The sequence below is a fragment of the Asterias amurensis genome, chromosome 5, assembly GCF_032118995.1.
Source record: "Asterias amurensis chromosome 5, ASM3211899v1".
Lineage (NCBI taxonomy): Eukaryota > Metazoa > Echinodermata > Asteroidea > Forcipulatida > Asteriidae > Asterias > Asterias amurensis.
The window spans coordinates 10,193,555-10,219,433 of record NC_092652.1 but is presented as its reverse complement, the minus strand read 5'-3'; the positions used below and the strand labels follow the sequence as shown (position 1 = coordinate 10,219,433).

General features: G+C 40.2%; 1 protein-coding gene across 3 annotated transcripts; it reads left to right on the top strand.

Annotated features, from left to right (window-relative positions):
- Positions 1-24,817, top strand: LOC139937050 (double-stranded RNA-specific editase 1-like). 3 transcript variants are annotated; one of them, XM_071932025.1, is made up of 3 exons: positions 1-156; positions 10,674-12,171; positions 17,000-24,817. In XM_071932025.1, the coding sequence occupies exons 1-3, from the start codon at positions 138-140 to the stop codon at positions 17,526-17,528; spliced, it is 2,046 nt and encodes a 681-aa protein (XP_071788126.1). In that variant the 5' UTR covers positions 1-137; the 3' UTR covers positions 17,529-24,817. The 3 variants fall into 3 exon arrangements, with proteins under 3 accessions (XP_071788126.1, XP_071788128.1, XP_071788127.1); XM_071932027.1 differs by lacking the exon at positions 1-156 and adding an exon at positions 272-331; XM_071932026.1 differs by lacking the exon at positions 1-156 and adding an exon at positions 6,213-6,542.
- The last annotated feature ends 1,062 nt before the right edge of the window (positions 24,818-25,879 follow it).

The following is a 25,879-nucleotide window of genomic DNA, read 5'->3' as shown; positions in this document are numbered from 1 at the left end:
TTCATGTTGACCGATGGATGGGAACCAAACTAAATATTAAGGCATGACTTAGGAAATTGGTGGACAGTGGCTTTTATGCGTACCATTTGAACTGCTGCAATTTCTGAGCACTGTTTGCTACATTTTAGGCATCAAATATGGCTGAAAATGAAGGAGGTAAGACAAATATGTATTTTATTCCTAAAAGGGGTTGTAACGTTGGTTAAGATTTGTATGTGTAGCTTTGGATGTAGATTGCGTTTAAAACAGCATGAGCATGGATTGGAGGAAGGAAGTGGTTCAGCACTGCAGCAGGCAGGGTGAACTGTGAATGTAGTGTACATGTCATGATGTAAGTAAGTGAAGTGTGTGCAAAGTGAAAGATTTCGAGATGGTGAATGGCTCTGTATTTAAGCAATTTACAGCAAGATAGACCATAGCAAATACGGAACTAATCACTACAGACAGTTGCACAGGTTGGTAGGTAGCCACAGCAAATACACACATCACAACAGTCATTGTTGTATTGTTATACTATATTATTTATTTGAAAAATGTTTATAAATTATTAAAGCCATTGGACACTTTCGGTCGGTAAACAGTATTGTCCAAGGCCCACACTTCGTGTATCAAAACTTATACATTAAATAACAAACCTGTGAAAATTTAGGCTCGATTGGTCATCGTAGTCGGGAGAAAATAATGGGAAAATCCACCCTTGTTTCCGCAGGTTTTGCCGTGTCATGACATGTGTTTAAAATAAATCTGTAATTCTCGATATCGAGAATTGATAATGTTTTAATGTTTTCTAAAGCATTTTATGGAATAATATTTCAAGAGAAGTCTTTCACCATTAGCTTCTGTAAACCCTGTAAAGCGGCGGTCCCAACCCGCCATACGTGCAAGTGCATGCTGTCTACTTGCAAAAAAAACGTGGGCAAGATTTGGGGATCCGTACGTGGCGAGTACCGCCTCAGTACGGATTTGGGAGCACGCAGACACGACGTAGCCTTTTTAGTGCATGAGGAACTTTCTCTGCGTCACCCGTACGGATTCACCCCAGTACGGGTGATGTACGGGTGATGTACGGGTGACGCGCGTGCCCTCTACAGCCAACGAGCGCACAACGCACTGACTCCGTGAGTCCTTTTTAATGTTTCCAACGGTCACTTGCTCCATGGACGGCGCACTAAGCACGTGCGTGCTACGTACGTCATAAGTGCGTAGTCCGTGCTTACTCGGCACTTCCCCAGTCCAGCTGTCCAATGAGCACGCAGAACTCACATGGACCGTACCGAGTAAGCACGTGCTCCACACATGCTCCGCACTTGCAACGTTCGTACGTTGTGCGCACTGATTTCTGCAGCATAAAAAACCGACGGACGAGTGCCATCATTTCATCTCCAAGATGCCGAAGAAGACGCAGAATAACGGGCCGCGGAAGATGAGATGGCCAGAGAGGAGGGAGAGGAGAGGAGGAGCGAAGAAGAGTCAGACGGTGACGCCAGAGAGTCTGATCACTAGGAGATTGTGCTGGTGGATCGGAGAGGGGTCACAATAAGAACAAAACAAAACCATTTTATTATTTGTTTGACACATAAACTTCTACATGTTTATTGACACATGAATACATAAAATTAAATCATGAGTTCATGGGATGTCCCCAGAGTTCATTAAATTAAATCATGAGTACCATGTGCTCATGTGCCCAAACAACCCGATCTTGCCATAGTAGGCGGCCAAGTGGGGAACTGTAATAGTCCGCCAAATAGTTTCTAACATTTTACATGTAACATATTATGGTACAAACATGTAATCATTCATTTTAAATTTCAGAACATGTAAATTGAAGAAAGGAAACTAATTAATGTGTAAAACTTATGTTCACATTCACCAGGAGTTCGTCATATTTACATTTGAAGACTTCCAAAAACTTAGAACACATACTGTCCGTTGTTGACTTAAAAATCATGAATTTTAAGCACAAAAAATGATTGTGAGAACAATTCAATGCTTATTGTCGCATCTTAGACACATCCAGAAGCAACCAAGCAATTTTTCAAGACATTGTGTCATTTTGGAGCATTTTTTTTTTAGGCTGGGTGTTCTGAAAATCATGACACTGTTGCACTCGATTTACAAAAATTATCGTGGGCGAACCGCAAATGTAAATTTTAGAACCAGCGTCCCAGTTACTGGGTGGCATTTGTAGCGTAACTCCTTAAGCCCTACGCAAGCTGCTCAGGACGAAGTTGCAACCATGGAAGATTAAATCCGCACTCTTAGAATGTGTGTCATGATTTTTGAAAGTGGTAAAAATTGGGCAAATCTGCTGACAAATCTGGCAAAAATGATAAAGATTGCTCCTTAAGGGGAACGGTTAGTTACAAAGCATTACACATAACATTTTGCAGTTGAGAGAAAGACCCAAAACAAGCTAGTGATTGTTTTTGTATTGTAGTCGGTACATACATGTAGGTATTCTTGAGAGTTATGACACGATATGCAAAACCTATAAAGTGCACATCTTCATATTATAGGCCTACATGTATATCTTTTTTTAAGAAATAGTAGTACAATATACATGTACATGTACCCTGTACTTTTTACAGCCATAATCAGATGTGAACTTTCTCCTCTCTGGGTCTACTTCTGCAACCAAAGCAGTTCTCTTTTATGATCATCATAAATTTGTACAATGGAGTTGTGTTTTGATTCTGTGCTTGTGTTTTGACTTGTCACCTCCGTCCAGCAGTCTAAGGAATAACAACTTCTGTAGTCAGAATGTCTCTTCATCGTTGTGGTGTTTGTTGTTTTCCTGTTGTTCTATCTCTCGTCTTTTTCACAATTTTTTTAATTAGTGGATAGAATTTGTTCCACTCAAATGAGTTAGAAGAATTGAGCTTAGTCCTGTTCATGTCTGGAGTGGCCTTGGAGGAGTTGCCTTTGTCTTCACATTGAACAAATTCCAATTCATGAACATTGCATTGCAAAACGCGCCAATTGCTTCTCTAAACTATCATTTGTTGTCAGTAGGCCTAATATCTTTCATTGTGTGCGCAAATATTGTTCAGGACAATCTACTCTAAATGATTTTGTTATGCCAAAATCTTGCAGGATGAAATTATTTACTGGTTCAACTTTGACTGTTGATTTGACTGACCCAGAGCAGCCATGGGACAGTGTGTATACTTAATGTTACATACTTGAACACTGGGCTGACTTTGTTCACGTAGAATTGATGCCAAGGTTAACTAAGGGTAATCTAAATATTTGTAAATATTTTGTGAATAGTTTGCCAAGGATATTTGCATTCGTTTTCATTCGGGATGTGCTGGGTCAGAAATGCAATTTTGAGAACTTTTGGGTCGATTGTTGAATATAAAGCTCAAAGTGTACATGTATGCTATTTTTCAGCAGGGCTAATATAAATTGCATGTCCCGATTTGCAGAATCACTTACTACATATTTGTTTTTCTTGAACTTAATTTGAATTGAAAATCATACAAAACTTTTGCTTATTGCCACGGATAATGTACAAATATGAAAACTTGTTTGTACACGGCCTTGATAGCTGATTTTATTTCATTTATATTGGGACCTTTTAAATCATACAATGTTCGCTTTGTATGTAGAATTTGCAGTTTAATAAATAATTCTGAAACCTGTAACATTCAAAGAGTTTGTTGAACACTAGATTTATTCTACCTCCATGATTTATTTACTTGACATGTTGCAATTAAGCAGTACAATGTGACTTTTTTGTACCATTTTGAAATCCGTATTTGTCTTTGTCTGTGCACATGTATGCATCTCATCTAACATTGTGTCGTATGAAAATGTCATCACAAAATTTGTACTGACTTGGCTACAGCAAAATGACTCCAACATGTGCTATATTGGTGACACGGGTCTTCCTTCACAGATTGGCATAGTCCCTCACTGATGCATGGCTGGAATTTCATCTTTGAGAGGGCATGGCCGTTTTCATATTGCAAAGGCACTTTCATTTGAAAGTTTCTTAAAGGCAGTGGACACTATTGGTAATTACATGTAGTCAAAATAATTATTAGCATAAAACCTTACTTGGTAACGAGTAATGGGGAGAGGTTGATAGTATAAAACATTGTGAGAAAAGGCTTCCTCTGAAGTGAACGTAGTTTTAGAGAAAGAAGCAATTTCCCATGAAATTTATTTTGATACCTTCGTGTGACAAGGGTGTTTTTTCTTTCATTATTATCTCGCAACTTCGACAACCAATGGAGCTCAAATTTTCACAGGTTTGTTATTTTATGCATTATGTAAGTTAAGATACACCAAATCAGGAGACTGGTCTTTGACAATCACCAAATGGAGAAACTTTTGTAGGGGCACCAAGGCCACGACCCTGAGGGTAACAGAGGCCATTGCCTCTGTGTTATTCCAGGCCAAGCTGGCGAGGTGTTCCAGATCAATGGAAACTCACCAGTAGGGGGCGGAAACCAGACCACTCTTATTGAAATGATGCACCAGTGTAAGGACAGGGGTGCGCGTGGCCAAATGTCATGTTGTATTAAGTTATTGGGTAATTAGGTTGATGAAGTGAACAAGTGAAAAGTATTCATGAACGAATGTGTGTCTCAAAAAACAAAATGTGTATTGGTTTAGTTACAGTGTCACATTAATTCAGTTGGTTTTCAAGGATCTTGACCCCTACTTGACCCTTGATTCGCTTCATGGTTGGTTCAGTGTAAGATGTTCAGAAAGGCTTTTATTACTGTTACCACATTATTAAATAACATGTAATTCCATGATAACTGAAACGTGCAATCTATCCAGCTGTCTGGTGTTCTTCAATTGAATAATTAGAAATACCTCACTGTGTTGTAACTTAAATAACGCACGTGGTCAAATGTTGAATTTTGTAAACTATATTGTTTTCCTAATTTCACAAAAAAAAATCTTCAAGATAAAATATTTATAATGCTCCAGAATGCACAGAACACCAAGTATAGAACATTCCGAAGACCTCAGTTAAATTTAGGGTCCGTTAGCCAAACTAAAAAAAGGTTGGGTCAAAACACCACAGTGCTTAAAAATCCCGGGGAGAAGCCTGCAATAAGGTTTATTCGTACGCCAGGTTTACCGAAAAGTTAATGCAGTAACCAAGTGAATAAGGTAGCGTGATCGAGCCTCCTGGGATAGGCGTTGCTATACTAAACTTGTAGATCGCTTTCAAAGTTTAGGAAATCCTGTGTGCTTTCCTCACTACCCTCGTCAGAGGTAAGGGTATATTGTCGGTGATTCATTAAGAACATGCTTGAAGTGCAAGTCCATGTGACAAGGCCTTTACTAAAGCGTACAGGGTCCTCTGTTGACATTTAAAACCACTCTACAGTGACCTTGAAGTTTGTTTAGGGTTAGTATTTAAAAGAGACTTGGGGTGTTTGGAAAACAATAACATCATGCTGTGACTGTGAGTGATAGACGATTTGTTGTATTTGTTAGTACTGACATGCATAGATAACCAACTAAAATAAAGGAAATTATCACAACTTCAAAAAAAACACGAAGAACACTACAGAGCACAACGTGCCTAGGCCTAACCTGGTGCTTATGCAATAGGTTGTAGATCTACATCGTGTACAAACAAAAATTTCCCTAATTGCTCAGTTCTTGTTTAATTTACCAAAACAAAAGTCACCTAAAATACATTAACGTCCCTTTAAGTTCATTAAAAAAATAAGGTAACTAAAATGTCCACAAGTGAGAGAATTAGATCAGGATTTAACATTTATTTCCCAAACCACTGAACTTGTGTTATTGTCTCTTTTTTTTTTTTGAAAATAAAAGACAGTTTTAAGTTTAGACAAATTGTAAAATATGTGTTCTGTTCACTACAAATATGGGGTGGGGGGGGGGGGGGGTCGGCTACTACACACCATGTTCCTCTTGTACATGAGTATGCCTGTACATGGACATATACATACCACTATAATGCAGTGCCTGTACATGTACACTACATTTTGACCAACTTTCATGTATGGACTTGTTAAAATGTCTTTGGTATGTCCAAAAATCTGTATCGTGACAGGCGTACATCATGGACTTTGCTCAACCTTTCAAAAGAATATCATTCCGAGTATTATGATCCGTCCACAGTGTCGTTATCTATCGACCCGTTCAATTGATGAAACTTACAGATAATACAGAGACCTGTATTATGCATTAATTCACCCAACTAGACATTATTGTTCTGACTGCCAAGTATCGGGTAAGCGCTGTAAGAATGAGGTCAGCCCAAGTCACCGATGCTTCACTTTGTCTATATTGACGTTTCCCACTGAACAACCCAACGCCTAGATAGCTATCAGTCAATACGATTGAACCCTTAGTGTTAGTTTCGGACTATAAAGCACATTATTTGCCCAACTTCATTATTTAGAGAACATCTGATGGTGCTTTGGAAACCACTCTTTCAAGTACTGGCCCCGTTTTTTTTGATTGCGCCATTGAAATGATTTGAAGTCGAGCGGTTATTAGGAAAGGAAATGATTGCAGAATTTGGCTGCTCACACTGCACAGTAAGTGATGGTAATTGTTATGAGCTGTTTTGATGGGGGATTGGAAGTTAAATTTTACAGTGCATGAAAAATACTGAGTTTGATTTTTAATAAGTTACAATAATGATCTTTTTGGAAGTGTTTTTGAGGCAGGTTTGTGTTTACATTGTGTACACAATTAGCGATATTCACTAGTCACATTCCACTACAATTGTTGCTCGCTGTGACGGGGTCCATAAACCCATGGACCCCAAATCACAGCGTGCAAAATTTTTTTTGTTATACCTTGGTAACATGATTATTCCTATTCTCAAATTTATGTTGTCATCTGCAGACATATTATAACGACGGAGTGTGCGTAGTTTAATAAGCAGACAAACAGTTGTTCAAATAAGAAACCATAATTCACTGTTCCCTCGAACTCGCGGCCGTTTCGTACAAATCGACCAACGCTGGGAACGATCGAGGTGATGTACACAGGTTAACATCACTCATGTTACCGGCCGCACTGTGCAGCCATGGTACATGCATATTTGTTGCTAGGTTTCGTGATTGGTTCTCGACCAATCAAACTTCACAATTTGTTATCGAGGTGTAACAAAATGTATTGTTATACCTCTGTACAAATTGTGAAGTTTGATCGGTCGAGAACCAATCACGTGCCGTGCAACAAATACGCATGTTACATGGCTCGACAGGGCCGGGTAACATGAGTGATGTTAACCTTTGTACATCACCTTGATCGTTCCCAGCGTTGGTCGATTTCCAGCGCTGTGTACGAAACAACCGTGGTTACGAGGGAATTGTTTCTTGTTCGTCTGCTTATTAAACAATGAATAGTCCGTCGTAATAATGTTTGAAGATGACAACAGAACTTCGAGAAGAGGAATAACAATTTTACAAAGGTACAACAAAACAATTGTTGCACGCTGTGACTGGGGTCCATGGGTTTTGTACACCCTCGCCTCGGGTGCCATTTTCCCCCTCGGGTGTACAAAACGCCATGGATCCCGTCACAGTGTGCAACAGTTGTATAATGTAGTTGTCTGATCCACACAGGCAGAATAATTGGTAGTTGGAATACCGGTACACAATCTGAGAGACGTTACTCTCTGTAATGCTACTCAGGTTCAAATTTTGGGGATAAAAACTTACATTTTCATAACCACATTACTTCAAGGTGAAACGATTCTTTAAATCGCTTTTAATACCGAAGGCTGCTGTACTCCTAACCAAGTAAGTTTATGTTGCCATTTATTTTAAGAGTGATTACTAAAGCGTACTTTGGGGCTTTCTGTGGGAAAACTGACTGCACCCAGGCCTTGAACTTCACTCTTGAAGGGGCACAGCAATTACGCTCTAGTATGGGGCACTTAAAACGAGGAAAATGCAAATTTGTATTGGGACTTTGCAAAGGGCACCACAGCAAAAGCATAGGGCACCACAGTAAAAGCATAGGGCACCATGGCAGGGCTGTATGCTTCAGTTATGATAGGGCAAGGGCACCAAGGCATTTTCTTCTTGGCACACTATGATGAAATTGCAAATTTGTACTGGAGCATTTCAAGTGCACCAAGGCAATGACCAGGGGACACGGAGGCAATCGCCTTCGTTGCCTCCGTGAAGTATCAGGCCTGCCATGGCAATTGATGTGGGCGCTGAGGGTTAATTCGAGGTCTCTGCACCTAATTGTTCATTGATGCAATTACATAGTAACGGCAAACTTGTTGCCTGTAGATAGATACAATAAATGTATGAATGTGCAACGTTGCACAATTTTCAAAGGGATATCATTTCTCTCTTTTTTGTCCCTGCAAACAACTTTTTTCCCCTTTGGATTGTAAAGTGGTCCTTGACCACAAACAAAGTGATTATTCGCTTGAAAGATTTTTAATGGTTTTCAACTCATGCGTATGCCTGTGGATCCCAGTTGTATTAACATGTTTTGTGTTTCTGAAGTGGGAAAAAGGATTATACTCGAAAAAAAATATGGATGGGAAATATTGGGTATGACTTTCTGCAAGACCTATAAGTAATACAAAAACAGTGTATCAAATTCAAAGAGATGTGTCAAGAATTGTAGCGGTGTGTGGCTTTAGTAAATTGTGGTTAGTATGGAATGAAAACAAAGGAATTCAAGGTGTATGCTTTGGAGTTTGTTGTACTTAAGAAACTTGTACATGTAGGCCTAGTTCCTGGTGACTTCTAGTGACTGACGGAAAAAAAACTCCATGTTAGGGCTAGACAGCAGGCTTGAGACCAGTGAGCTCAGCATTGGGCTGGTTAACAAGCTCAATGGTCTTCTCATGTGTTTTTTCAGCAACTTTTTAGTAGGCTACTTCATTGTGTAATTATCTTTGTGAGTACATATCTTTGTGAAATATTTTTTAGCAATGAGTCTTTCAATTCTGGTCTTGGAAAGTAAACTCTGGTCCAGTAAGAATGTTGACATACATCCATTGCAGTCAAGTGGATAGGGCATCAATGTATTACGCCCCCCCCCCCCAAAAAAAAAAAAAAAAAAAAAAAAAAAATGCTGACAGTAGAAATTTACCTTGTCTCATAGGGTAGCTTTTACCAATGCGAAAAAGCCTTGGTGCCCTTGCCCATTTAAAAAAACAAACAGGTGTACTCTGACACACCAATCAAATGCAGATTGGAATTTGCCAGCCTCATTGGAAGCCTTCTTTGATCTGCCTGGTAATGTGCATTTTATAGGCAACCTGTCATGTACACCTGGCTGTAGTGTGCATTTCCCACATGTACTATCAGTGTACATGTACATGGAGACACTGTAAGCTAAAACTTCACCTCCGGGTCAAAGGAAAGCACATCATTGGCAAACGGTTGTGTATGGGGCATGGTTGGGTTTCGTTTACTTCAGCAACTAGGGTCGAAGTACAGTGAGGTCTTGCGCCAACTAATTGCAAATATCTCAATATTGAACTTTAATTTATGCGTACTGTACATTTGCATCGGTAAGTACAAATTCTGTCTACATACATTGCGTTTTGATGCATGGCAATGATATTTGAGGTATTATTACTATTTTTCAATGCAGTGCTTTCGTGTAAGGAACTTATTGCATTAAGTGAAGCCATGAACTGAATCAGGGGCCAATTTCATGGCTCTGCTTACGGTGTCTTGGCCCAATTTCATAAAGCCGTTGAGCAGAAAATTCTGCTAAGCAAATTTCATGGCTAAGAAAGAAATGACAGGGGTACTGGTCGCAGGAATGGTCACTGTATGGTGTTCTGGCCCACTAACCTATTTCTGCTAAGGAACATTTTGTTGTCCTAAGCAAGTTTTTGTGCTGCATACAGGCTTATGAAATTGGGCACTAGACTTGTAACTCATCATTCAAGTCCAAATATGGGAGTCATTCTTTTGTTAAAAAGCAATATGATCTTTGCAGCCTGCTTGGCAGACATTTCACACTCTGTACAATCCATCAACATGGTCATCTGGAACGATCAATCAGGTAGCAAAAAAAAACTGAGCCAACTCTTTGCTAGGAACCCATCAAAAATGTGTTTTTTTAATTTATGATCGAGTGTCATCACTTTTGGATGTTGTACACTAGTGTCGATGCTGTTGTGAGTCCAAGATACCCTCTGTTTGTTTCAGTCCTGTTAGGGGGGGGGGGGTGGGGGAGGGTAATGAAGGTTGAATGCCTGTCACTATGGCAACTGGAAAGGGGAGTTAAGGAATTTGCAGCGCCTGTTTGTGTGTGTGTGGCTGGCTGGCTGGGTATTTCATAAAGCATTCATTATTGGGTTGGATTTTGTTGAATGATGGAGTGATGAACTGTTGATGCAGGAAGGCATGCAGAGGATGAAGTGTATACGTAAGTGAATGTACAATCAGAAAAGTGTGCGAGTTAGTTAGTGAACCAATGTGTCGTTTTCATACTACAGTGCACATGTAGGTTGCTGAATCTTCATGTTTTAATGCTTTCCTTTTTTTCCTTCATGCAGCGCTTAATAGAGCATTACTGTGCCAATTACACAGAGCTGCTTGAGCACAAAAAGTAGCTTAGCACAACAAAGTGCTTAGCGCTACTTTTAGTCAAGGACAAACATGTTGGTATAATTTTTGTTTACCCAGCTAAATGAAAACTTAATTTTTCTTGCTTTCTTTTTTTTAATGTAGAAAGCGTTGTCTGTGAGAATGCCATCATGAAAGAGAACATCCCAGATGAGAAACCAGTGATGGAGCTCAACCAAAATGGGGCAGAAGGGAAAGGAGTCAAGAGAGCTCACGAGGATGACGACCAGGAGATGCCCGAAGCCGACGCCGACATCCAGAAGGAGAAACCCAAGAAGAAACGCTCCAAACGTGCCAGGGGTCCCCCGCTTCCCAAGAACGCCCTCATGCAACTCAATGAGATCAAGCCCGGTCTGATTTTCAAACCCGCCTTTCAGACAGGGCCTGTGCATGCACCGCTATTCACCGTAGAGGTAGAGGTGAATTCCGAAGCCTTCCAAGGAACCGGTCGCTCCAAGAAACTTGCCAAGATGCACGCTGCGGAGGTGGTGCTTAACTCGTTTGTCCAGCATCCTAACCCATCTGAGGTGCTTCGGGTCGTCGGACAGCCAGTGTTCAATTCCGATTTCACGGCAGACAACTTCGAGAATCCAAAGATTTTCAATGCGTTTGAGAAGGAACAACAGAGCAAGAGCTCGTCTGGGACGGAAATGTCATCACCCCCAAATGGGAACAAAATGAGCCTTCTTGCATCTCCTCTCAACTCTGCAAGTGCTCTGTCCTCGGACAGCAGGAAGAACCCCATCATGATGCTGAACGAACTCAAACAAGGCGTCAAGTTTGAGATGATCTCCGAATCCGGCCAGAGCCACGCCAAGAATTTCATCATGGCAGCCATCGTGGACGAACATAAATTTCAGGGCTCGGCAAGGAGTAAGAAACTTGCCAAGGCCCGGGCAGCTCAGGCAGCCCTCTCAGCATTATTCAACATATCACCTGTGGTTTTACCAGGTCTTCAACCCATCCCGAGTGACGGCCTGCAGTTGCACGTCCCGCAGGTGCTTGCAGATCTCGTGCATTCCTTAGTAGAAGGCAAATTCAGCGATCTGACCAGCGGGCTGGCCAGCAACATGGCGAGGCGGAAGGTCGCTGCCGGCATTGTCATGACCAAGGGAGAGGGGATTGAAGATGCTCAGGTCATATCCCTCGGTACCGGCACTAAATGCATCAACGGGGAGTACATGTCGGATCAGGGCCTCGCCGTCAACGATTCCCACGCCGAGATCATCTCAAGACGCGGCCTGATGAGGTTCTTCTACGCTCACCTGGAGCACATCAGTCAGAACGAGGGAGAGAAGTCCATCTTTGTTCCGAGCCCGTCCGGAAAAGGTTACACCCTCAAGGCTGGGATACAGTTTCACCTGTACATCAGCACGTCGCCCTGCGGAGACGCTCGCATTTTCTCTCCCCACGAAGCGACGGGGGAAGAGAACTCTTCCACTGATAAGCATCCGAACCGAAAGGCAAGAGGGCAGCTGCGCACCAAGATTGAGTCGGGCGAGGGCACCATTCCAGTCAGGTCAGGTCCACTCATACAGACGTGGGATGGGGTCCTCCAGGGAGAACGTCTCTTGACCATGTCATGCAGTGATAAGTTGTCACGGTAAGGTTCAGTTTTTATTTCAGATTTCAAACGTTTAAAATTTGTGGTCCCAAGACAAGATTGACTATTTAAAATTCTTAAAACAACTATTTTATTACATTGTTTGACATTTTTAACAGAGTTTTTAATCTGCATCAGGATTTTAAAGAATATTAATTTTGGTTTTACCAACATATAAACAGATGTGTGTTGGCACTGTATACTTTCCTGAGTTCTGTGAAAGAGAAAATCACAGGCATATAGTTCGAGTTGGATTCGAACCCATGACATGTTTTATGTTGACACTTTGTATTGTTTGAGTCCTTGTATTGTCTTAAATTCATAGTTTGTATTTTTAACCAGTGAGTTGAATGATATATGACCAATTGAAACCATTCAACTGCAACTGCACTAATTATTCATGGTACATGTATATATGTAAAACAGCTATGCGTGGAACTGAGTGACATTCACCGCATGATGTCCTTTTGCAGGCTGGTCTAATACATCTATCATTCAAAACCACGCTTGATTTTCCCTCCATTTTTACCTGCACGGAGAAGTTCATGGCGGGTTCAGACTTTTGTTTGTTGGGGAGGGGGGGGGGGGTTGAAAGAGTTATGACAGTGCATATATGTACATCAACCACCATCCTGATAAACTGGGTTACTATGCACCCGTTAAATGTTTGCCAGGTACGAATTGCCCAGTTATCAATCACTCTTAGTATTTACACGTCAAATAACGCCATCCAGTTCTTGACATTGACTGTACCAATGTACACAAACCCCCCTATTGTGGTCGCTGCACCTGCAATTGGTGGTTCAGCTCAAACTGTTTTTAAAAAGTTCTTCAAACTGTTATCGTTTTTGTGCAACTACTATGTAGTTATTTATTGTACTTGACTTCATTTTTCCATTTCAGAACATGCTGAAGGAGGCTTCCGGAATTTTTTGAAATTTTTATATAAATTTCATTAAAAAATTTTTATCATGGGTACACTACCATGAAAATGTGTATTGATTGTGCTCAAACTTGTATTTTTCAATGTGGACCCTACCATGAAAATATGTATTGATTTTGCTAAAAATTTATTTTTCATTTCTAAATGGTAACCACTTTAGTTGTGGTGTTTCTACTTGTAAGTTTGATTTTTGTAGTCCAAAGGTTTCCCATTTGTTTGTTTTCTAATAATGTTTTCCATGTTTCCATTGTGTGTGAAAATGAGTGTCAAGTTTACATCATGAGCAAGAGGGAATAATGCCTAGGCAATGTGCTTCGAAAGACAGATGCCATCGATTCTTGAGACCATGGTTAAAATTATGTTATTGAAGGCAGTGGACACTATTGGTAATTACTCAAAATAGTTATTCGCATAAAACCTTTTTTGTTGACAAGTAATGGGGAGAGGTTGGTGGTATAAAACATTGTGAGAAACGGCTCCCTCTGAAGTGCCATAGTTTTGGAGAAAGAAGTAATTTTCCACGAATTTGATTTCGAGACCTCAAGTTTAGAGCTTGAAACTTGAGGTCTCCAAATCAACCATCTAAACGCACACAACTTCGTGTGACAAGGGTGTTTTCTTCTTATTATCTCGCAACTTTGATGACCGATTGAGCTCAAATTTTCACAGGTTTGTTATTTTATGCATATGTTGAGATACACCAACTGTGAAGGCTAGTCTTTGACAATTACCAATAGTGTCCACTGCCTTTTAATATTGCAAGCTTGGGCCTGGAATGAAGTTATGGGAGGCCACGTAGGTCGCAGCCTCTATTGCCCTTGGCCTTGGATCCCCTTTCAAAAGTTTGCAATAGACTTTAAGATTTCCCAATGGAAGTGCCCTTTGCAAAATGGAAACGACCTTGTCCTTTCAGTGATCATACTCCGGGCGCCTGTAAAAGAATTTTTACAATGTGATGCCATTTTAATACTGTAAACAAACAAATGATCTATCCTGTCAATTTCTTTGGATACTTGATTGAAAGTTTTCCCCTTAAAGATGAAAAAATAATTCATTGCACATGTCTTGATTGTGACTTACAAAATATTCCTATCCAAATATGTAGACAATTTGTGAATAAACGGATCTGCTTTGGCAGTTGTCCAAGTCTTGAGAATGTGAATATTCTTGAATGGGGGCGTCATGAGAAGCCCTCAGGGTTTGGAGTAAAGTGATGATTGTATCATGTTCACGCTGTGTATGCTTCGTTTTTGAAAGGGCAAGGTCACCAAGGCATCTTCTCCCGGTGAGGGAGTTGTAAATTTCAAGGGCACCAGGGCAATGAAACTTTTAAAGGGGCACCAAGGCCAAGACCGGGGGCAAGGGCCTGCTAGTAATTCCAGCCCTGTTGTTGAGCCTCAAGAAATATGCACTCTATATATGTTCATGTTCGTGTTCTGTATTTTAGAAAAACATCTTGGGTATGGGTCCAGCTGGGACGCAGATTGCACTTTACACTTTAAGTGGAGCAATTCTGAAAGCCATCCTCGCATCTTTCATTTGATTACAAGCTACTTTTAGCCGTGTAGCGTTACCAATGAATAGCAGAGGAAAACAAGACCAGGGCCCATGTTCATGGCTCTGCTTACCTTAAGCACAGAATCGGCGCTTACGGAAGCAGGGAATTAATAATAATAATAATAGTGGCAATTTATAATGCGCCATGTCTGTCTAAAAGACACTCCTGGCGCAGGAGAGATGCCGAAGCCAGATAGCGAAGAATATAGTCAAGCACACAAATAAGTTTTCAAATGGGTTTTGAAGCTGGAATATGTAGTGAGTTGTCTGAGTTTAGGGGGGAGTTCGTTCCATAGTGATGGGCCAGAGTGTGAGAAAGAATTCTGTGCTTACGTCAAGCGTATTTCATGGGTTATGGGAATTTTGGCTTGCGCACGTGCGCACTCCATGTTACTAGGCATTCTAAGCTTACACAGCTACATGTAGCGCAGAAATTTGGCGCTTGCAAGTAAGCAGAGAACGGTGATCGTAAGCGCAGAATTCAGTGGTTAGCAGAGCCATGAAAATGGGCCTTATGAATGTATCTCTTGATCCCTCATGATGTAGTAGGACAACAACATTAACCTGGCTAAAAAGCTTTTGATGGCTGCAAGGCTTTTGAATGTTCTCATTCTGTACATTCTTGCCCCACATATCATTGGCACTATGCTTTGCCAACAAAATACCTCACCCATGAACATTGGCTGCCACAGTTCAATGCCATACCCACATGTGTAATGTCTGGATGATGGTGGCATACGTGACAGATTGATTTCTAAATAACCCACTTGGGTTAGGCAGGTGGGGACTGATCAGGTATTTGGAAGGGTTATTTGTGTACCAGGATGTTTTACATCCAGCTGTGTAGTCTCTTTTCATTGTGTGTGTGGAATTTGGACTGTCCTGCCCCCTCATGACAGATCACCAATGACATTTAATCCACAGGTTTTTATTTAATACAGGGGTCAAAATTAACACTGGACCGCAGGCTTGAGGCCACTACATTTAGCTTTGCCAGTAAAATCTTTATGATTTTGCAATGGAAGAGCCCTGTGCAAAATGAAAATGGCCTTGCCCTCTCAAAGATGAAATTCTAGGCCTGCACCTGCATGTACTACGTACATGTACACTATGACCATAGAGTTATATATAAGAACTAGAGGGCGCACTGGCCTATATACGCGCCCCGGCATGCACGCAGACGGCCATTTTCTAAGTTAACAAAACAGCCATCTCACAGCGTGTGTTTGTGCGGCCATTTTGTAAGTTGAACAAACAGCATCGCGTGAGCGTTCAGTAAAAAAAACTCAAACGTGTATTTCATATTCAACGCGCGTACAGAATGGCGCGCTTGTCATCTTGCGGTCCCGTCGTGTTTGTGCGAGCAGCATCACCAGTACGCCCTCTAGTTCTTATATATAACTCTATGGCTATGACCCATCAAAAAGGGAACAGCTTGTTACACTGTACAACAAAACTTTAAACTAGCACGTAAGCATTTACATTTTATGCGACACAAAAATCAAGCCTAAAACTGTTAACTTCGTTTCCAAATGACAGGAAAACTGTGAGTGGAAATTGTTGTAAGACCAAGGCCGGTGTGGGGATGTTACATGTACTTCCCCTAAATAATGTTTTCCTAGTCCGCATCCAGACTAGCATTTGTCAACTAATTTTTTTTAATCTTCCTTTAAGCATACATGTACTTGTCAGCAAAATCAAATTGAGTTTGTTACTGTGAGTATGGGGGGGAGGGCTGCTATGAATTTTATGACACAGCTCCTTTAAATATGATTTACAATGTGTGTAATGCTCTTGTAGATGTAATTTTAAGGATTCTTACCTCTAATTAAATTATGTTTATACCATTAACTGAATTTGATAGTACATGTACAGTAGATCACCCCAAAAAAAACTCGATAGATTTGTTTAAGTTGTATTTGATCAGGGGTTCAGTTATCAGGTCTAGCCATGGTGTATGTGTATGTATGTAAATATTTATGCTTTTTGGGGTTGAACAAAGAATTGACTAGAGTGGGATTCGAACAAATTGGAACTGAGGGCTAGATAGCTCAGTTGGTAGAGTGTCGGCACGTTAATCCAAAGGTCCTTGGTTCGAATCCCACTCTAGTCAATTCTTTGTTCAACCCCAAAAAGCATTTCAAAATTTACCCAGTCAGTTTCCCCTGTGGTTTATATTGATAAATATTTATGCCTAACTATGAGTATGGCATGCCAGTGTACAGTTAAACAGAAACTATTTGTTATGTATATTGAGTATCATCTTCAGAAGATATTTAAAAGAGATGTGTTACAATAAAAATTGATTTGTTCGTATTCTTTTTACAGTTGGAATGTTCTGGGTATGCAAGGGTCCTTACTAAGTAACTTCATCGAGCCAGTCTACTTGAACAGCGTCATTCTGGGCTCCCTCTACCATTCCGATCATCTTTCCAGAGCCCTGTACGGCCGCCTGGGTGCCCTGGAGGAGCTGCCCGCCTCATTTCACCACAACCACCCCATGCTTAGCGGGGTGAGTAACACTCAGAGTCGCCAGCCAGGAAAGGCGCCCAACTTCAGCGTCAATTGGACTGAAAAAGATGCCGAGTTGGAAGTGATCAATGCGACGACGGGAAAGCAGGAGGTGGGGCAGCCATCGCGCGTCTGCAAATCATCGCTGTTTCAGACGTTCAAGAGCTTGTACGGGAAGCTGTCCACGACGACAGAGCAACAGGCTACCCCTCCGAGGACGTACGCAGAGGCCAAGGCTCTTGCCGTGGACTACAACCAAGCCAAGGCGGTCATGGTTCAGGGCTTTGAGAAGGCTGGACTGGGCGCTTGGATCAAGAAACCAATGGAGCAAGATCTATTCGAGTGAATCAAGTACGATCAGTTGTCGGTGATCACAGCTGATTATCTTCATTTTATTACTTTTAAGGGTTAGTCACTTTTTCGTGCGCAATATTTGCAAGCAGGCATCGACTTTTCAAAAGTTTTTGTTGTCATTGATTCAATTATATGGGCCAAACTTTTCCATGTGCACAAGATCCTTGTCTTTCAACCCGTTTCTATTATCTTTATGAAATGCTTCAAACTCCAAACGATTTATGATGAACACATGAATATTCAGTTGTTGTTGAAAACAAAACTAGATTTTGATGCCTTTACTTACTTAATGGATTCATAAAATCCATAAATTGAATCTAAGTTAAAATAGGAACAAGTGTGGAAGCAAAGCTTTGTGGGAAATGAAACTTACACTGCACAATTTGCAATGTAAAGCTGCTCATAGCGTTTAATTTTTGTTTGTTTTGACAGACAAGTACTTTTTTTAAAGGAAATAATATGACGATAAGTTAAAACTTTCTTGAATATGCCATATTTTGATGTCTTTGAGAATATGTGGTAGCAGGTGGCATTGAAACAACACAGTGGGTTTGTACTGAGATTTCAATGAAAAGCGTCTAGCTATTGCAAGGGGACTGACGTAATACTTGTAAGTTAGCGCTACCATCGATAGTGCACCATATCAATACCTCTCGTCACTTAACCCTGGTAGGGGTGTGCTAAAAATCAATGCTGTGGTTCCTAAAAGTGACTGCTTTACGCACACTTACGGTAAAAGCTTCTGACTGCTTATATGGCGCTTGTGTGACGCTTAGTACATGTACGTGCATGTCAAAATGCAAGTATTTGGATGCGATTCCACAAAAAAAGAATCCAGTTTTTACACAGTCACCCTAAGTCACAAGATCAGAAAAATAAGAGGGTACCAGTTGCTGTAGGCCTACGACTTGATTCTGCTTTTGCAGGCTACAATACTTGAGCGCACATTTATAGAGTGGGTCGGCCACAACTCTCATTAAAATGATGGGGGGTGCCAATCGGAAGCCATCAAGTGTTGTTTAGCCAGGTATCACTTGCAAGTTTATGATACAGCGTGGGAAGCGGCGGCCAGGGAATCACTTAAAGGATGGGAATGCTTATAGATGGTTTTTTGATGCAAATTTTCACTCATCTGCTTGATGTTTGCAAATTTTTACTCGATAAATAAATAAATCAACATATTAAGTGAACCATTGAGGAATAACTGTTCTGAACATGTACTTAAGGTTTTTAATTTTGGTTTTTACCCATGCACCGATTTGTGTTAGCACTGTATACTCAGTACTTTCCTGAGTCCTGTGTAAAAACCATCACGGAAAAGTACTGAGTGTACAGTGCTAACACACATCAGTGTATGGGGTAAAAACCAAAATTAATATTCTTTATCCCCGATGCAAATTTAACATCTCTTTCTTTATGTTTGTTCTCCAGTACTGTCTGGGGGTAGTTTTGTTTGGGGTCATTTGTCTCAGTCAAATGAAATCGAAGCTGCAGCCAAACAAGGTCATGGAATACACCTTGTTAACTAGAGTCAGATGCCCTTGCCAATTCTCTTTGGTTCTATCATGTCTTATCAGATTATGCAGCCGTGGCACTCTGCCAAAAGCTCCTTGCATGCAATGTCAACTGTACCATACACATTCTGACATTACATGTACATTATTCATTTATCCATCCACAGAAAGTTATCCAGTTACTCATATGTGTATAACTTAACCACCGTTTGGGCTTTTGAAAGGAATTTTTTGTTCTCCTAGAAAGAAATGTGATCAATAGACTCTTTGTACGACGGGATATGCTCATCTAGACAATGCGCGGCTACCATTTCCGCCTCTTGGGGATCATTTCCTTTGTGTGCATTTTGACTACTCAAGTTGCTTCCCGTAATGGCGGACAGTATGGCATGTGCAAGAGGTCTATAGAGGGTAGATTCCCAGAGCTGTGTACTGAGAGAGTTGCGACATAAAAAGGGACTAGTTTTCTGGCTGCTGGACACCATTTTAGGTTTAAATGCAGTGCAACCCTATGGTTAGACTAGGCTGGCACCCTGTTTTCGCCCATGCATTTCGGTTGACTCAAAGTTGCTTCTAATCGCAAGTTGACGCATTTCTTTTAATATGTGGCTCTGGTGATTCAAATATAGTGCACCCTCTACAATCTGCTCATAAAGGATCTAGTGAATCAAGAAGAAAAATCACAGTTGCAACTTAGCAGCAAACTGGCAGTTTGAGACCAATTCAAATGGTTGACATGAGCAAGATTGTATAACATTCACAATCTTCCCCCTAAAAAGTACTTAGTCAATGCCATGAACTCAATAGAAAAAGAAAAGAAATACAGAAACGTAATATTAGTATCGATTTTTTTGTTTTCAGTTCTTATTTTGATATTGCCAAATCCCTGTAGAGTACAAATGAAACATTATGTGAACTAGTGGCTCTCCTCTCATACAGTATCTTCATTATCTGTAAGCGTAAAAAGTGTTTAAATGCATTGTAAATAGGATTAATTTAATGCTTACTTTTTCAAAAGTGGTGGCATAGTTAGCTTGTGCGTAAAGCGCTCGCCACTCACCAAGGTGGTCCCGGTTCGGTTCCCGGCCTGGGCCATATGTGAGTTGAGTTGATCGTTGGTTCTCTGCTGTTCCACGAGGGTTTTCCAGACCATTCGGTTTTCCTTCCTCGGAAAAAATCAAACGCTTTTGATCTTGGTTGTGCTCCGTAGTCATAATGGGTTGATGTGGCTGACAGCCAAAGGCACCCTTGCTGCATGCCTGCTTCTAGAACGAGCTTGGCTGTGCTCCGTAGTCATAATGGGTTGATGTGGCTGGCAGCCAGAGGCACTCTTGCATGCCTGATTCTCAAACATGATGCCCTTTAATATATTGTCCATTTACGTAAGGACTCTATTGCAAAATTGAAACCCCTTTTAAAACTGTTGCAACTTCATTTTCATTTTGTGGCAAGTTTGTTTGCCAAAACAATATGGAACATTGTCTAATTCATGTCTAAAAATGTTTTGGTCCAGTGTTAAGTTTGGAGCCCTGCAGGCCTAGAGTTTCACCTTTGAGAGGGCAAGGCCATTTTAATTTTGCAAAGGCCACTTCCATCAGAAAATCTTGAGTCTATAGGAATTGTTGTAACGAGAGGCACCAAGGGACAGAAAAGGCAAAGGCTTCCATGTAATTTGTAATATCAGGCTTCGAGAACACATGATAATCTTTTTTGTATCTTTTTGTCATGATTGTGTTTCTGTTTTGTAGTGTGTGGGGTTTGTTGGGGGGGGGGGTCAAAACCTTTCTGAGACGGAAGTAAAGTAAAGAAACATAATAATTGTACAGTAGGTGTTGAATATCAAAATATCGTTCTTTTTAACTGTCCAATATTTTCAGGGCTGTAGCAATACGTTGACTTAACGATACTGTTTCGAGTTTTATTTGTTTTTTATTTGTGAGAAGAATGTGTTAGTTACACATTGTTTAAATTTAGTCTTAATGCTTACTGATTAAGAAGCTCATGAAGAATGATTGTTTTCTGGGAAATTGTCCCTGTTGTGTTTGAGGAAACTGTGTTTGAAACCCTTAAAGGGTCTATGTACTTTTTGTTTGACAACAAACACAATGTCCACACAGATTTACACTAAACTTACACAGTTTAAAGATAATGATGGGAGAAAGCTTCCTGGAACATGTTACTTGCTGAGATGCTGTAGTTTTTGAGAAATGAGTAAAGCAATGTCATGAAAATGATTTTCGTCTCAGTGATCATGAGACGAAAATTATTTAAGCATGTAAAAACGTATTTTCATGACATTGTTTTACTCATTTCTCAAAAACTACAGCACCTCAGCAAGTAATATTTTCAGGGAAGCTTTCTACTATCATTATCTTCAAACGGTGTAAGTTTAACGTAAATCTGTGGACATTGTGTTTTGTGTTACAAAAGTACCCAAATCCTTTAAAAGCACAACAGCTGATGGTTCGGTTGTTACAACCAAAATTAAGGACAATGTGTTTACATGCTGAAAATTGCTTGGTCTGTCCGAATTGGGTTTTTTTCCTCCTCAGTCATACAGCGTTAAGTATTTTCACATATTTGTTTGTTCATGTTGGCCTACAGGGTTGAAACATGAACACCATCTGTTATTTCTGTGTCAGTTCAACCAGTCCTGTTTAATACTTTAATTGCCCTTGGGAGGAATTTAGGATTCAAACAAGTGTAAATTTGTACTTGTTTTATTTGGTACATTTAGTGTATGTCTACGAAAACAGTTTGTTGTATTTTGTAATGACGAGTTAAAATGAATTTTAGTTCAGTTTTTTAAGTTGTTCATGTTATTGTAGAGAGTCGTTGATTGAGCCCGTTGCCAATAGAAATGTTTTGCCAGTAAAATCACCTTTTTTTTTATTGAAGCAGATATGATAAAGGGATATCTTGGATCTTTTAAGGAGGGCTTTATCATTGAATTCAGTTTTGTGATGCACTCATTTTTCCTATAGATAGAATCCTCATGAAAATGTGGGGGGATGTCATTCTTGCATTTGGATAAAGATTCTCATATGTTTTTTATCCTTGCACCGATGTGTATTAAGGACTGTGCACTCGGTACTTAACTCCATGTGCAAATTACTCTGGTGTGCTGCAAACCCACAACCTTTGTATTGCTAAAAAGCAGATGTCTTGTCACCAGACCACTGGGTTTGTAGCCTTGATCAAGGCGCTACAGTCAGCTGCGACCTGCAAAATCCTAGTCCCCATCACTGAATTCCGCCAGCACACCCCCCATACATAACACAGTGCATATAATACGTGTACAGCGTATGTACACACACATACCTACTGTACATGTACAGTGTACATTACCATCTGTATGGTACACGTACGGTACATGAGTATTTTCTTGAGCCATGTGTGCGAGGTTGAAAGTAGAAAGACACGACCGTACTCGCTATACTGTTCTCGCTGTACAATGTACTGTACATACAATGTAATGTATACATGTACATGTATGTTGTTGGTGTATGCACAGCGTGCAGACTGCCGAATCGTGCCGCGCCGGGCCGGGGCACACTACGCCAACAGCCTTGAGTCAAGGCTACTGGGACTGCACAGTGGCTAAAGGCAGTTTTAGCAGCGGGTACAGGAACAATTTGATAGTCCATAAAAAGCAACAATTCTTTACAAATATGTACAGATCTTTACAAATGTTGCGTCATTGAACTAGAGTGGTTGGGGTGTATCAAACACAGTGGTATGTTTATTGTAGTTCGAGACTATAACTGTATAATTTTAAAAAACAATTCTTCATTTCCGTAAGGTCTCTCACCGTTAAAAAAATGAATTTACCACAAAACTGAATTTAACCTTGCAGCCACGTGGCCTTTACACTGCAAATCAGCCCAAATCAAAAAGTTTTGTATTGATATAAGATTATTTCTCAGTAATTTGAGGGTGCTGTCCCCATTTTAAAGTTTCAAAGGCATGCTATGTATGGAATATGGATGTAAAAACACATGTAAAATGTCCTATATGTATCTCAACCTCTCTTTTTTTCTTCCTTTTTTTATATATACATGTACACTTATCTCTATCCAAACGGCTTATCTCTACTTTTCTCAAATAATTTCATTTTTTAAATTGGCTATTTTGCCATGAAAGGGCTGCACAGCTCTTTCAATTAATTTTTATTTTTTATTTTACTTTAATTTTATGCATGCCCTGACGAGTTCACTACTTTTTGTAAGCAGCGTAATTTTATTGCACAGTTTATTTTTGTCAGCTGCTGTTTAGTGATTATGTAATCTCTATGCCACAAATGCACTTTAAACTATCATGTTTAAATTTGTATTAAATTAATTAAAATACTTATTGCTGAAAGAAACAAGAGAATAGCCTAAAAATTTATAACTGATAAAGGGTAACTTGTAATAAGTGTAGTTATCTTAAATAGCAGACAAACGGCAACTGCAGCACATGTGAGAAATACAATATATAAAAATGAATTAAACTTTAAAACTGCACAATATCAACATATAAATAAAAATAAGCTGCTTAGCATCCCCATCTGACCCATACCGCCTGAATAAGGATTTAAAGGCAGTGGACACTATTGGTAATTACTCAAAATAATTATTAGCATAAATCCTCATTAGGTAGCGAGTAATGGGGATGGTAGTAAAAAACAACGTGAGAAACGGCTCCCTCTGAAGTGCCATAGTTTTCGAGAAATTTTCTGCGAATTTGATTTTGATACCTCATATTTAGAATTTGAGGTCTCGAAATCAAACATCTGAAAGCACACAACCTCGTGTGACAAGGTATTTTTTTCTTTCATTATTACCTCGCAACTTCGACGACCAATTGAGCTCATATTTTCACAGGTTTGTTATTTTGATGCATATGTTGAGATACACCAAGTGAGAAGACTTGTCTTTGACAATTACCAATAGTGTCGAGGGTCTTTAACAGAAATTAATTGTAAGAAAATTTACATCTATTGAATCATTGCAGTACCTGCTGCTAAGGATTCAAGGCTAGCTTGGTGGTCTGGTGGTAAGACATCTGCTCTGAATGTGTAGAGGTTGTGGGTTCGAATCCCACCTGAGTGATTTTCACTGAAATCTTGAAAGTATGGAGAATTGTAAAGGCAAAATAACAGTTTATATTTACCTGTAATGTAAAGAAATTTTCTCCTTGGGATTAGTAGACGTGCATTGTGCAGAGGCGCGTTCCTCGTTGCGCAAGGGTATAGAGTGATTGTGAAGGTGGCAGTGGGCGGGGACTGGGTAGCCTCCCTCCCAGTTTACAGAAAATAAAAGGGAGAGATGCTTAACAGCAGAACTCACATGGAATAATAGTGGGTGTTTTCAAAACACAATTTTGGTTTGCTTGTATGAATATGAAGAAGCATTGTACATGTATGCCTGTATATGAATGTAAATATTTGCTCGGCTGTATGGCAGTAAACTTGCTGCTCACTCAACGTGAATTTTACTTTCCTTTTTCTATGATTTTCTTCAGCATTATTTAGTAAACTAAATATGTTTCTCAGTGTCCTATTGATACAATATTGTACAATATGAGAGCTTTATCATAATTTTAATGTAATTTGTTGTTGTTTTGTTTTTATTAATTGAAGGTTAGTTATTAGTAAAAATTACCAACCAAGCTTATCTCTTGGTTGTTTTATTTGATGGGTTTACCATAATGTGTCAGTTGTTCTGTGAGTTTAGATAATAAAGATGTAAGTGTCACAGTAAGTGAAGTCTGTCCAATCGTACTGCTTTGTAATCTACTGTGTTCCTAGCCTTGATCAAGGCGCTACAGCCAGCCGCGACCTGCAAAATCTCAGTCCCCATCTGCATCACTGAATTCAGCCAGCGCACCCCCATACATAACACAGTGCATATAATACGTGTACAGCGTATGTACACACATACGTACTGTACATGTACATGTACATTACCATCTGTACGGTACACGTACGGTTCATGAGTACTTTCTAAGTTGTTTGAGCCACGTGTAGGAGGTTGAAAGTAGAAAGACAAGACCGTAGTCTCGACTTCGCTATACTGTTCTCGCTGTACAATGTACTGTACGTACAATGTACTGTATACGTTGTTCGTGTATGCACAGCGTGCAGACTGCCGAATGGTGCCGCGCCGGGCCAGGGCACACTACGCCAACAGCCTAGAGTCAAAGCTACAGTGTTCCTTGTCTTAAGACTAGCGGCGTCCTAAACAGACCAACATTTTTTCATTCCATTCTCTTTTTTTTATTAATGCTATTGTGGGTTTTTAATTCTCAATTGATAGTTTAGTGGACCGTAAAGCCGTTGGTCCTGTGTGTTGTGTTATGCACGTAAAAGAAAACTGCACGTATCATAAGAGAAGGGGTTCACCCTGGTGTTCCCAGTTTGATCAGCAGCATGTAGCGCCAAAGCACCTTGTAAACCATTACATGGTACTGTATGAATGGGTAATGGGGTCTCATACAGCCTCGCTACCATGGGCAGCGCGCCGTATCGATACCTCTCGTCACTAACCCCTGGGAGGGATGTACATGTACTGGGAAACAACGCTGATTGGCTAAGGAAATTGGTAGGGCGTTAGATGTCAAGTGCGTGCGTGCGTAGTTTTAAGATTATTTGCGTGTTGATCACGCCCGCGTTTTGTACAACACAAACTCGTTTTTTAAAACAAAAAAAACATTCTTTAAGACGAAATACATGCGTGCGCGCGATGAAAATATTGAATAATGAATACGTACGCTCATTAATGGCTCATTTAAATGTGCTAGCATATAGCACATTTAAATTGGCCAATTCCAGGGGTAATGATCGAGC

Bases quoted from the DNA above. Each gene is read 5' to 3' on its own strand.
- LOC139937050 (XM_071932025.1), top strand. The intron at 12,172-16,999 runs GTAAGGTTCAGT...TTCTTTTTACAG, and splicing joins TGCAGTGATAAGTTGTCACG to TTGGAATGTTCTGGGTATGC.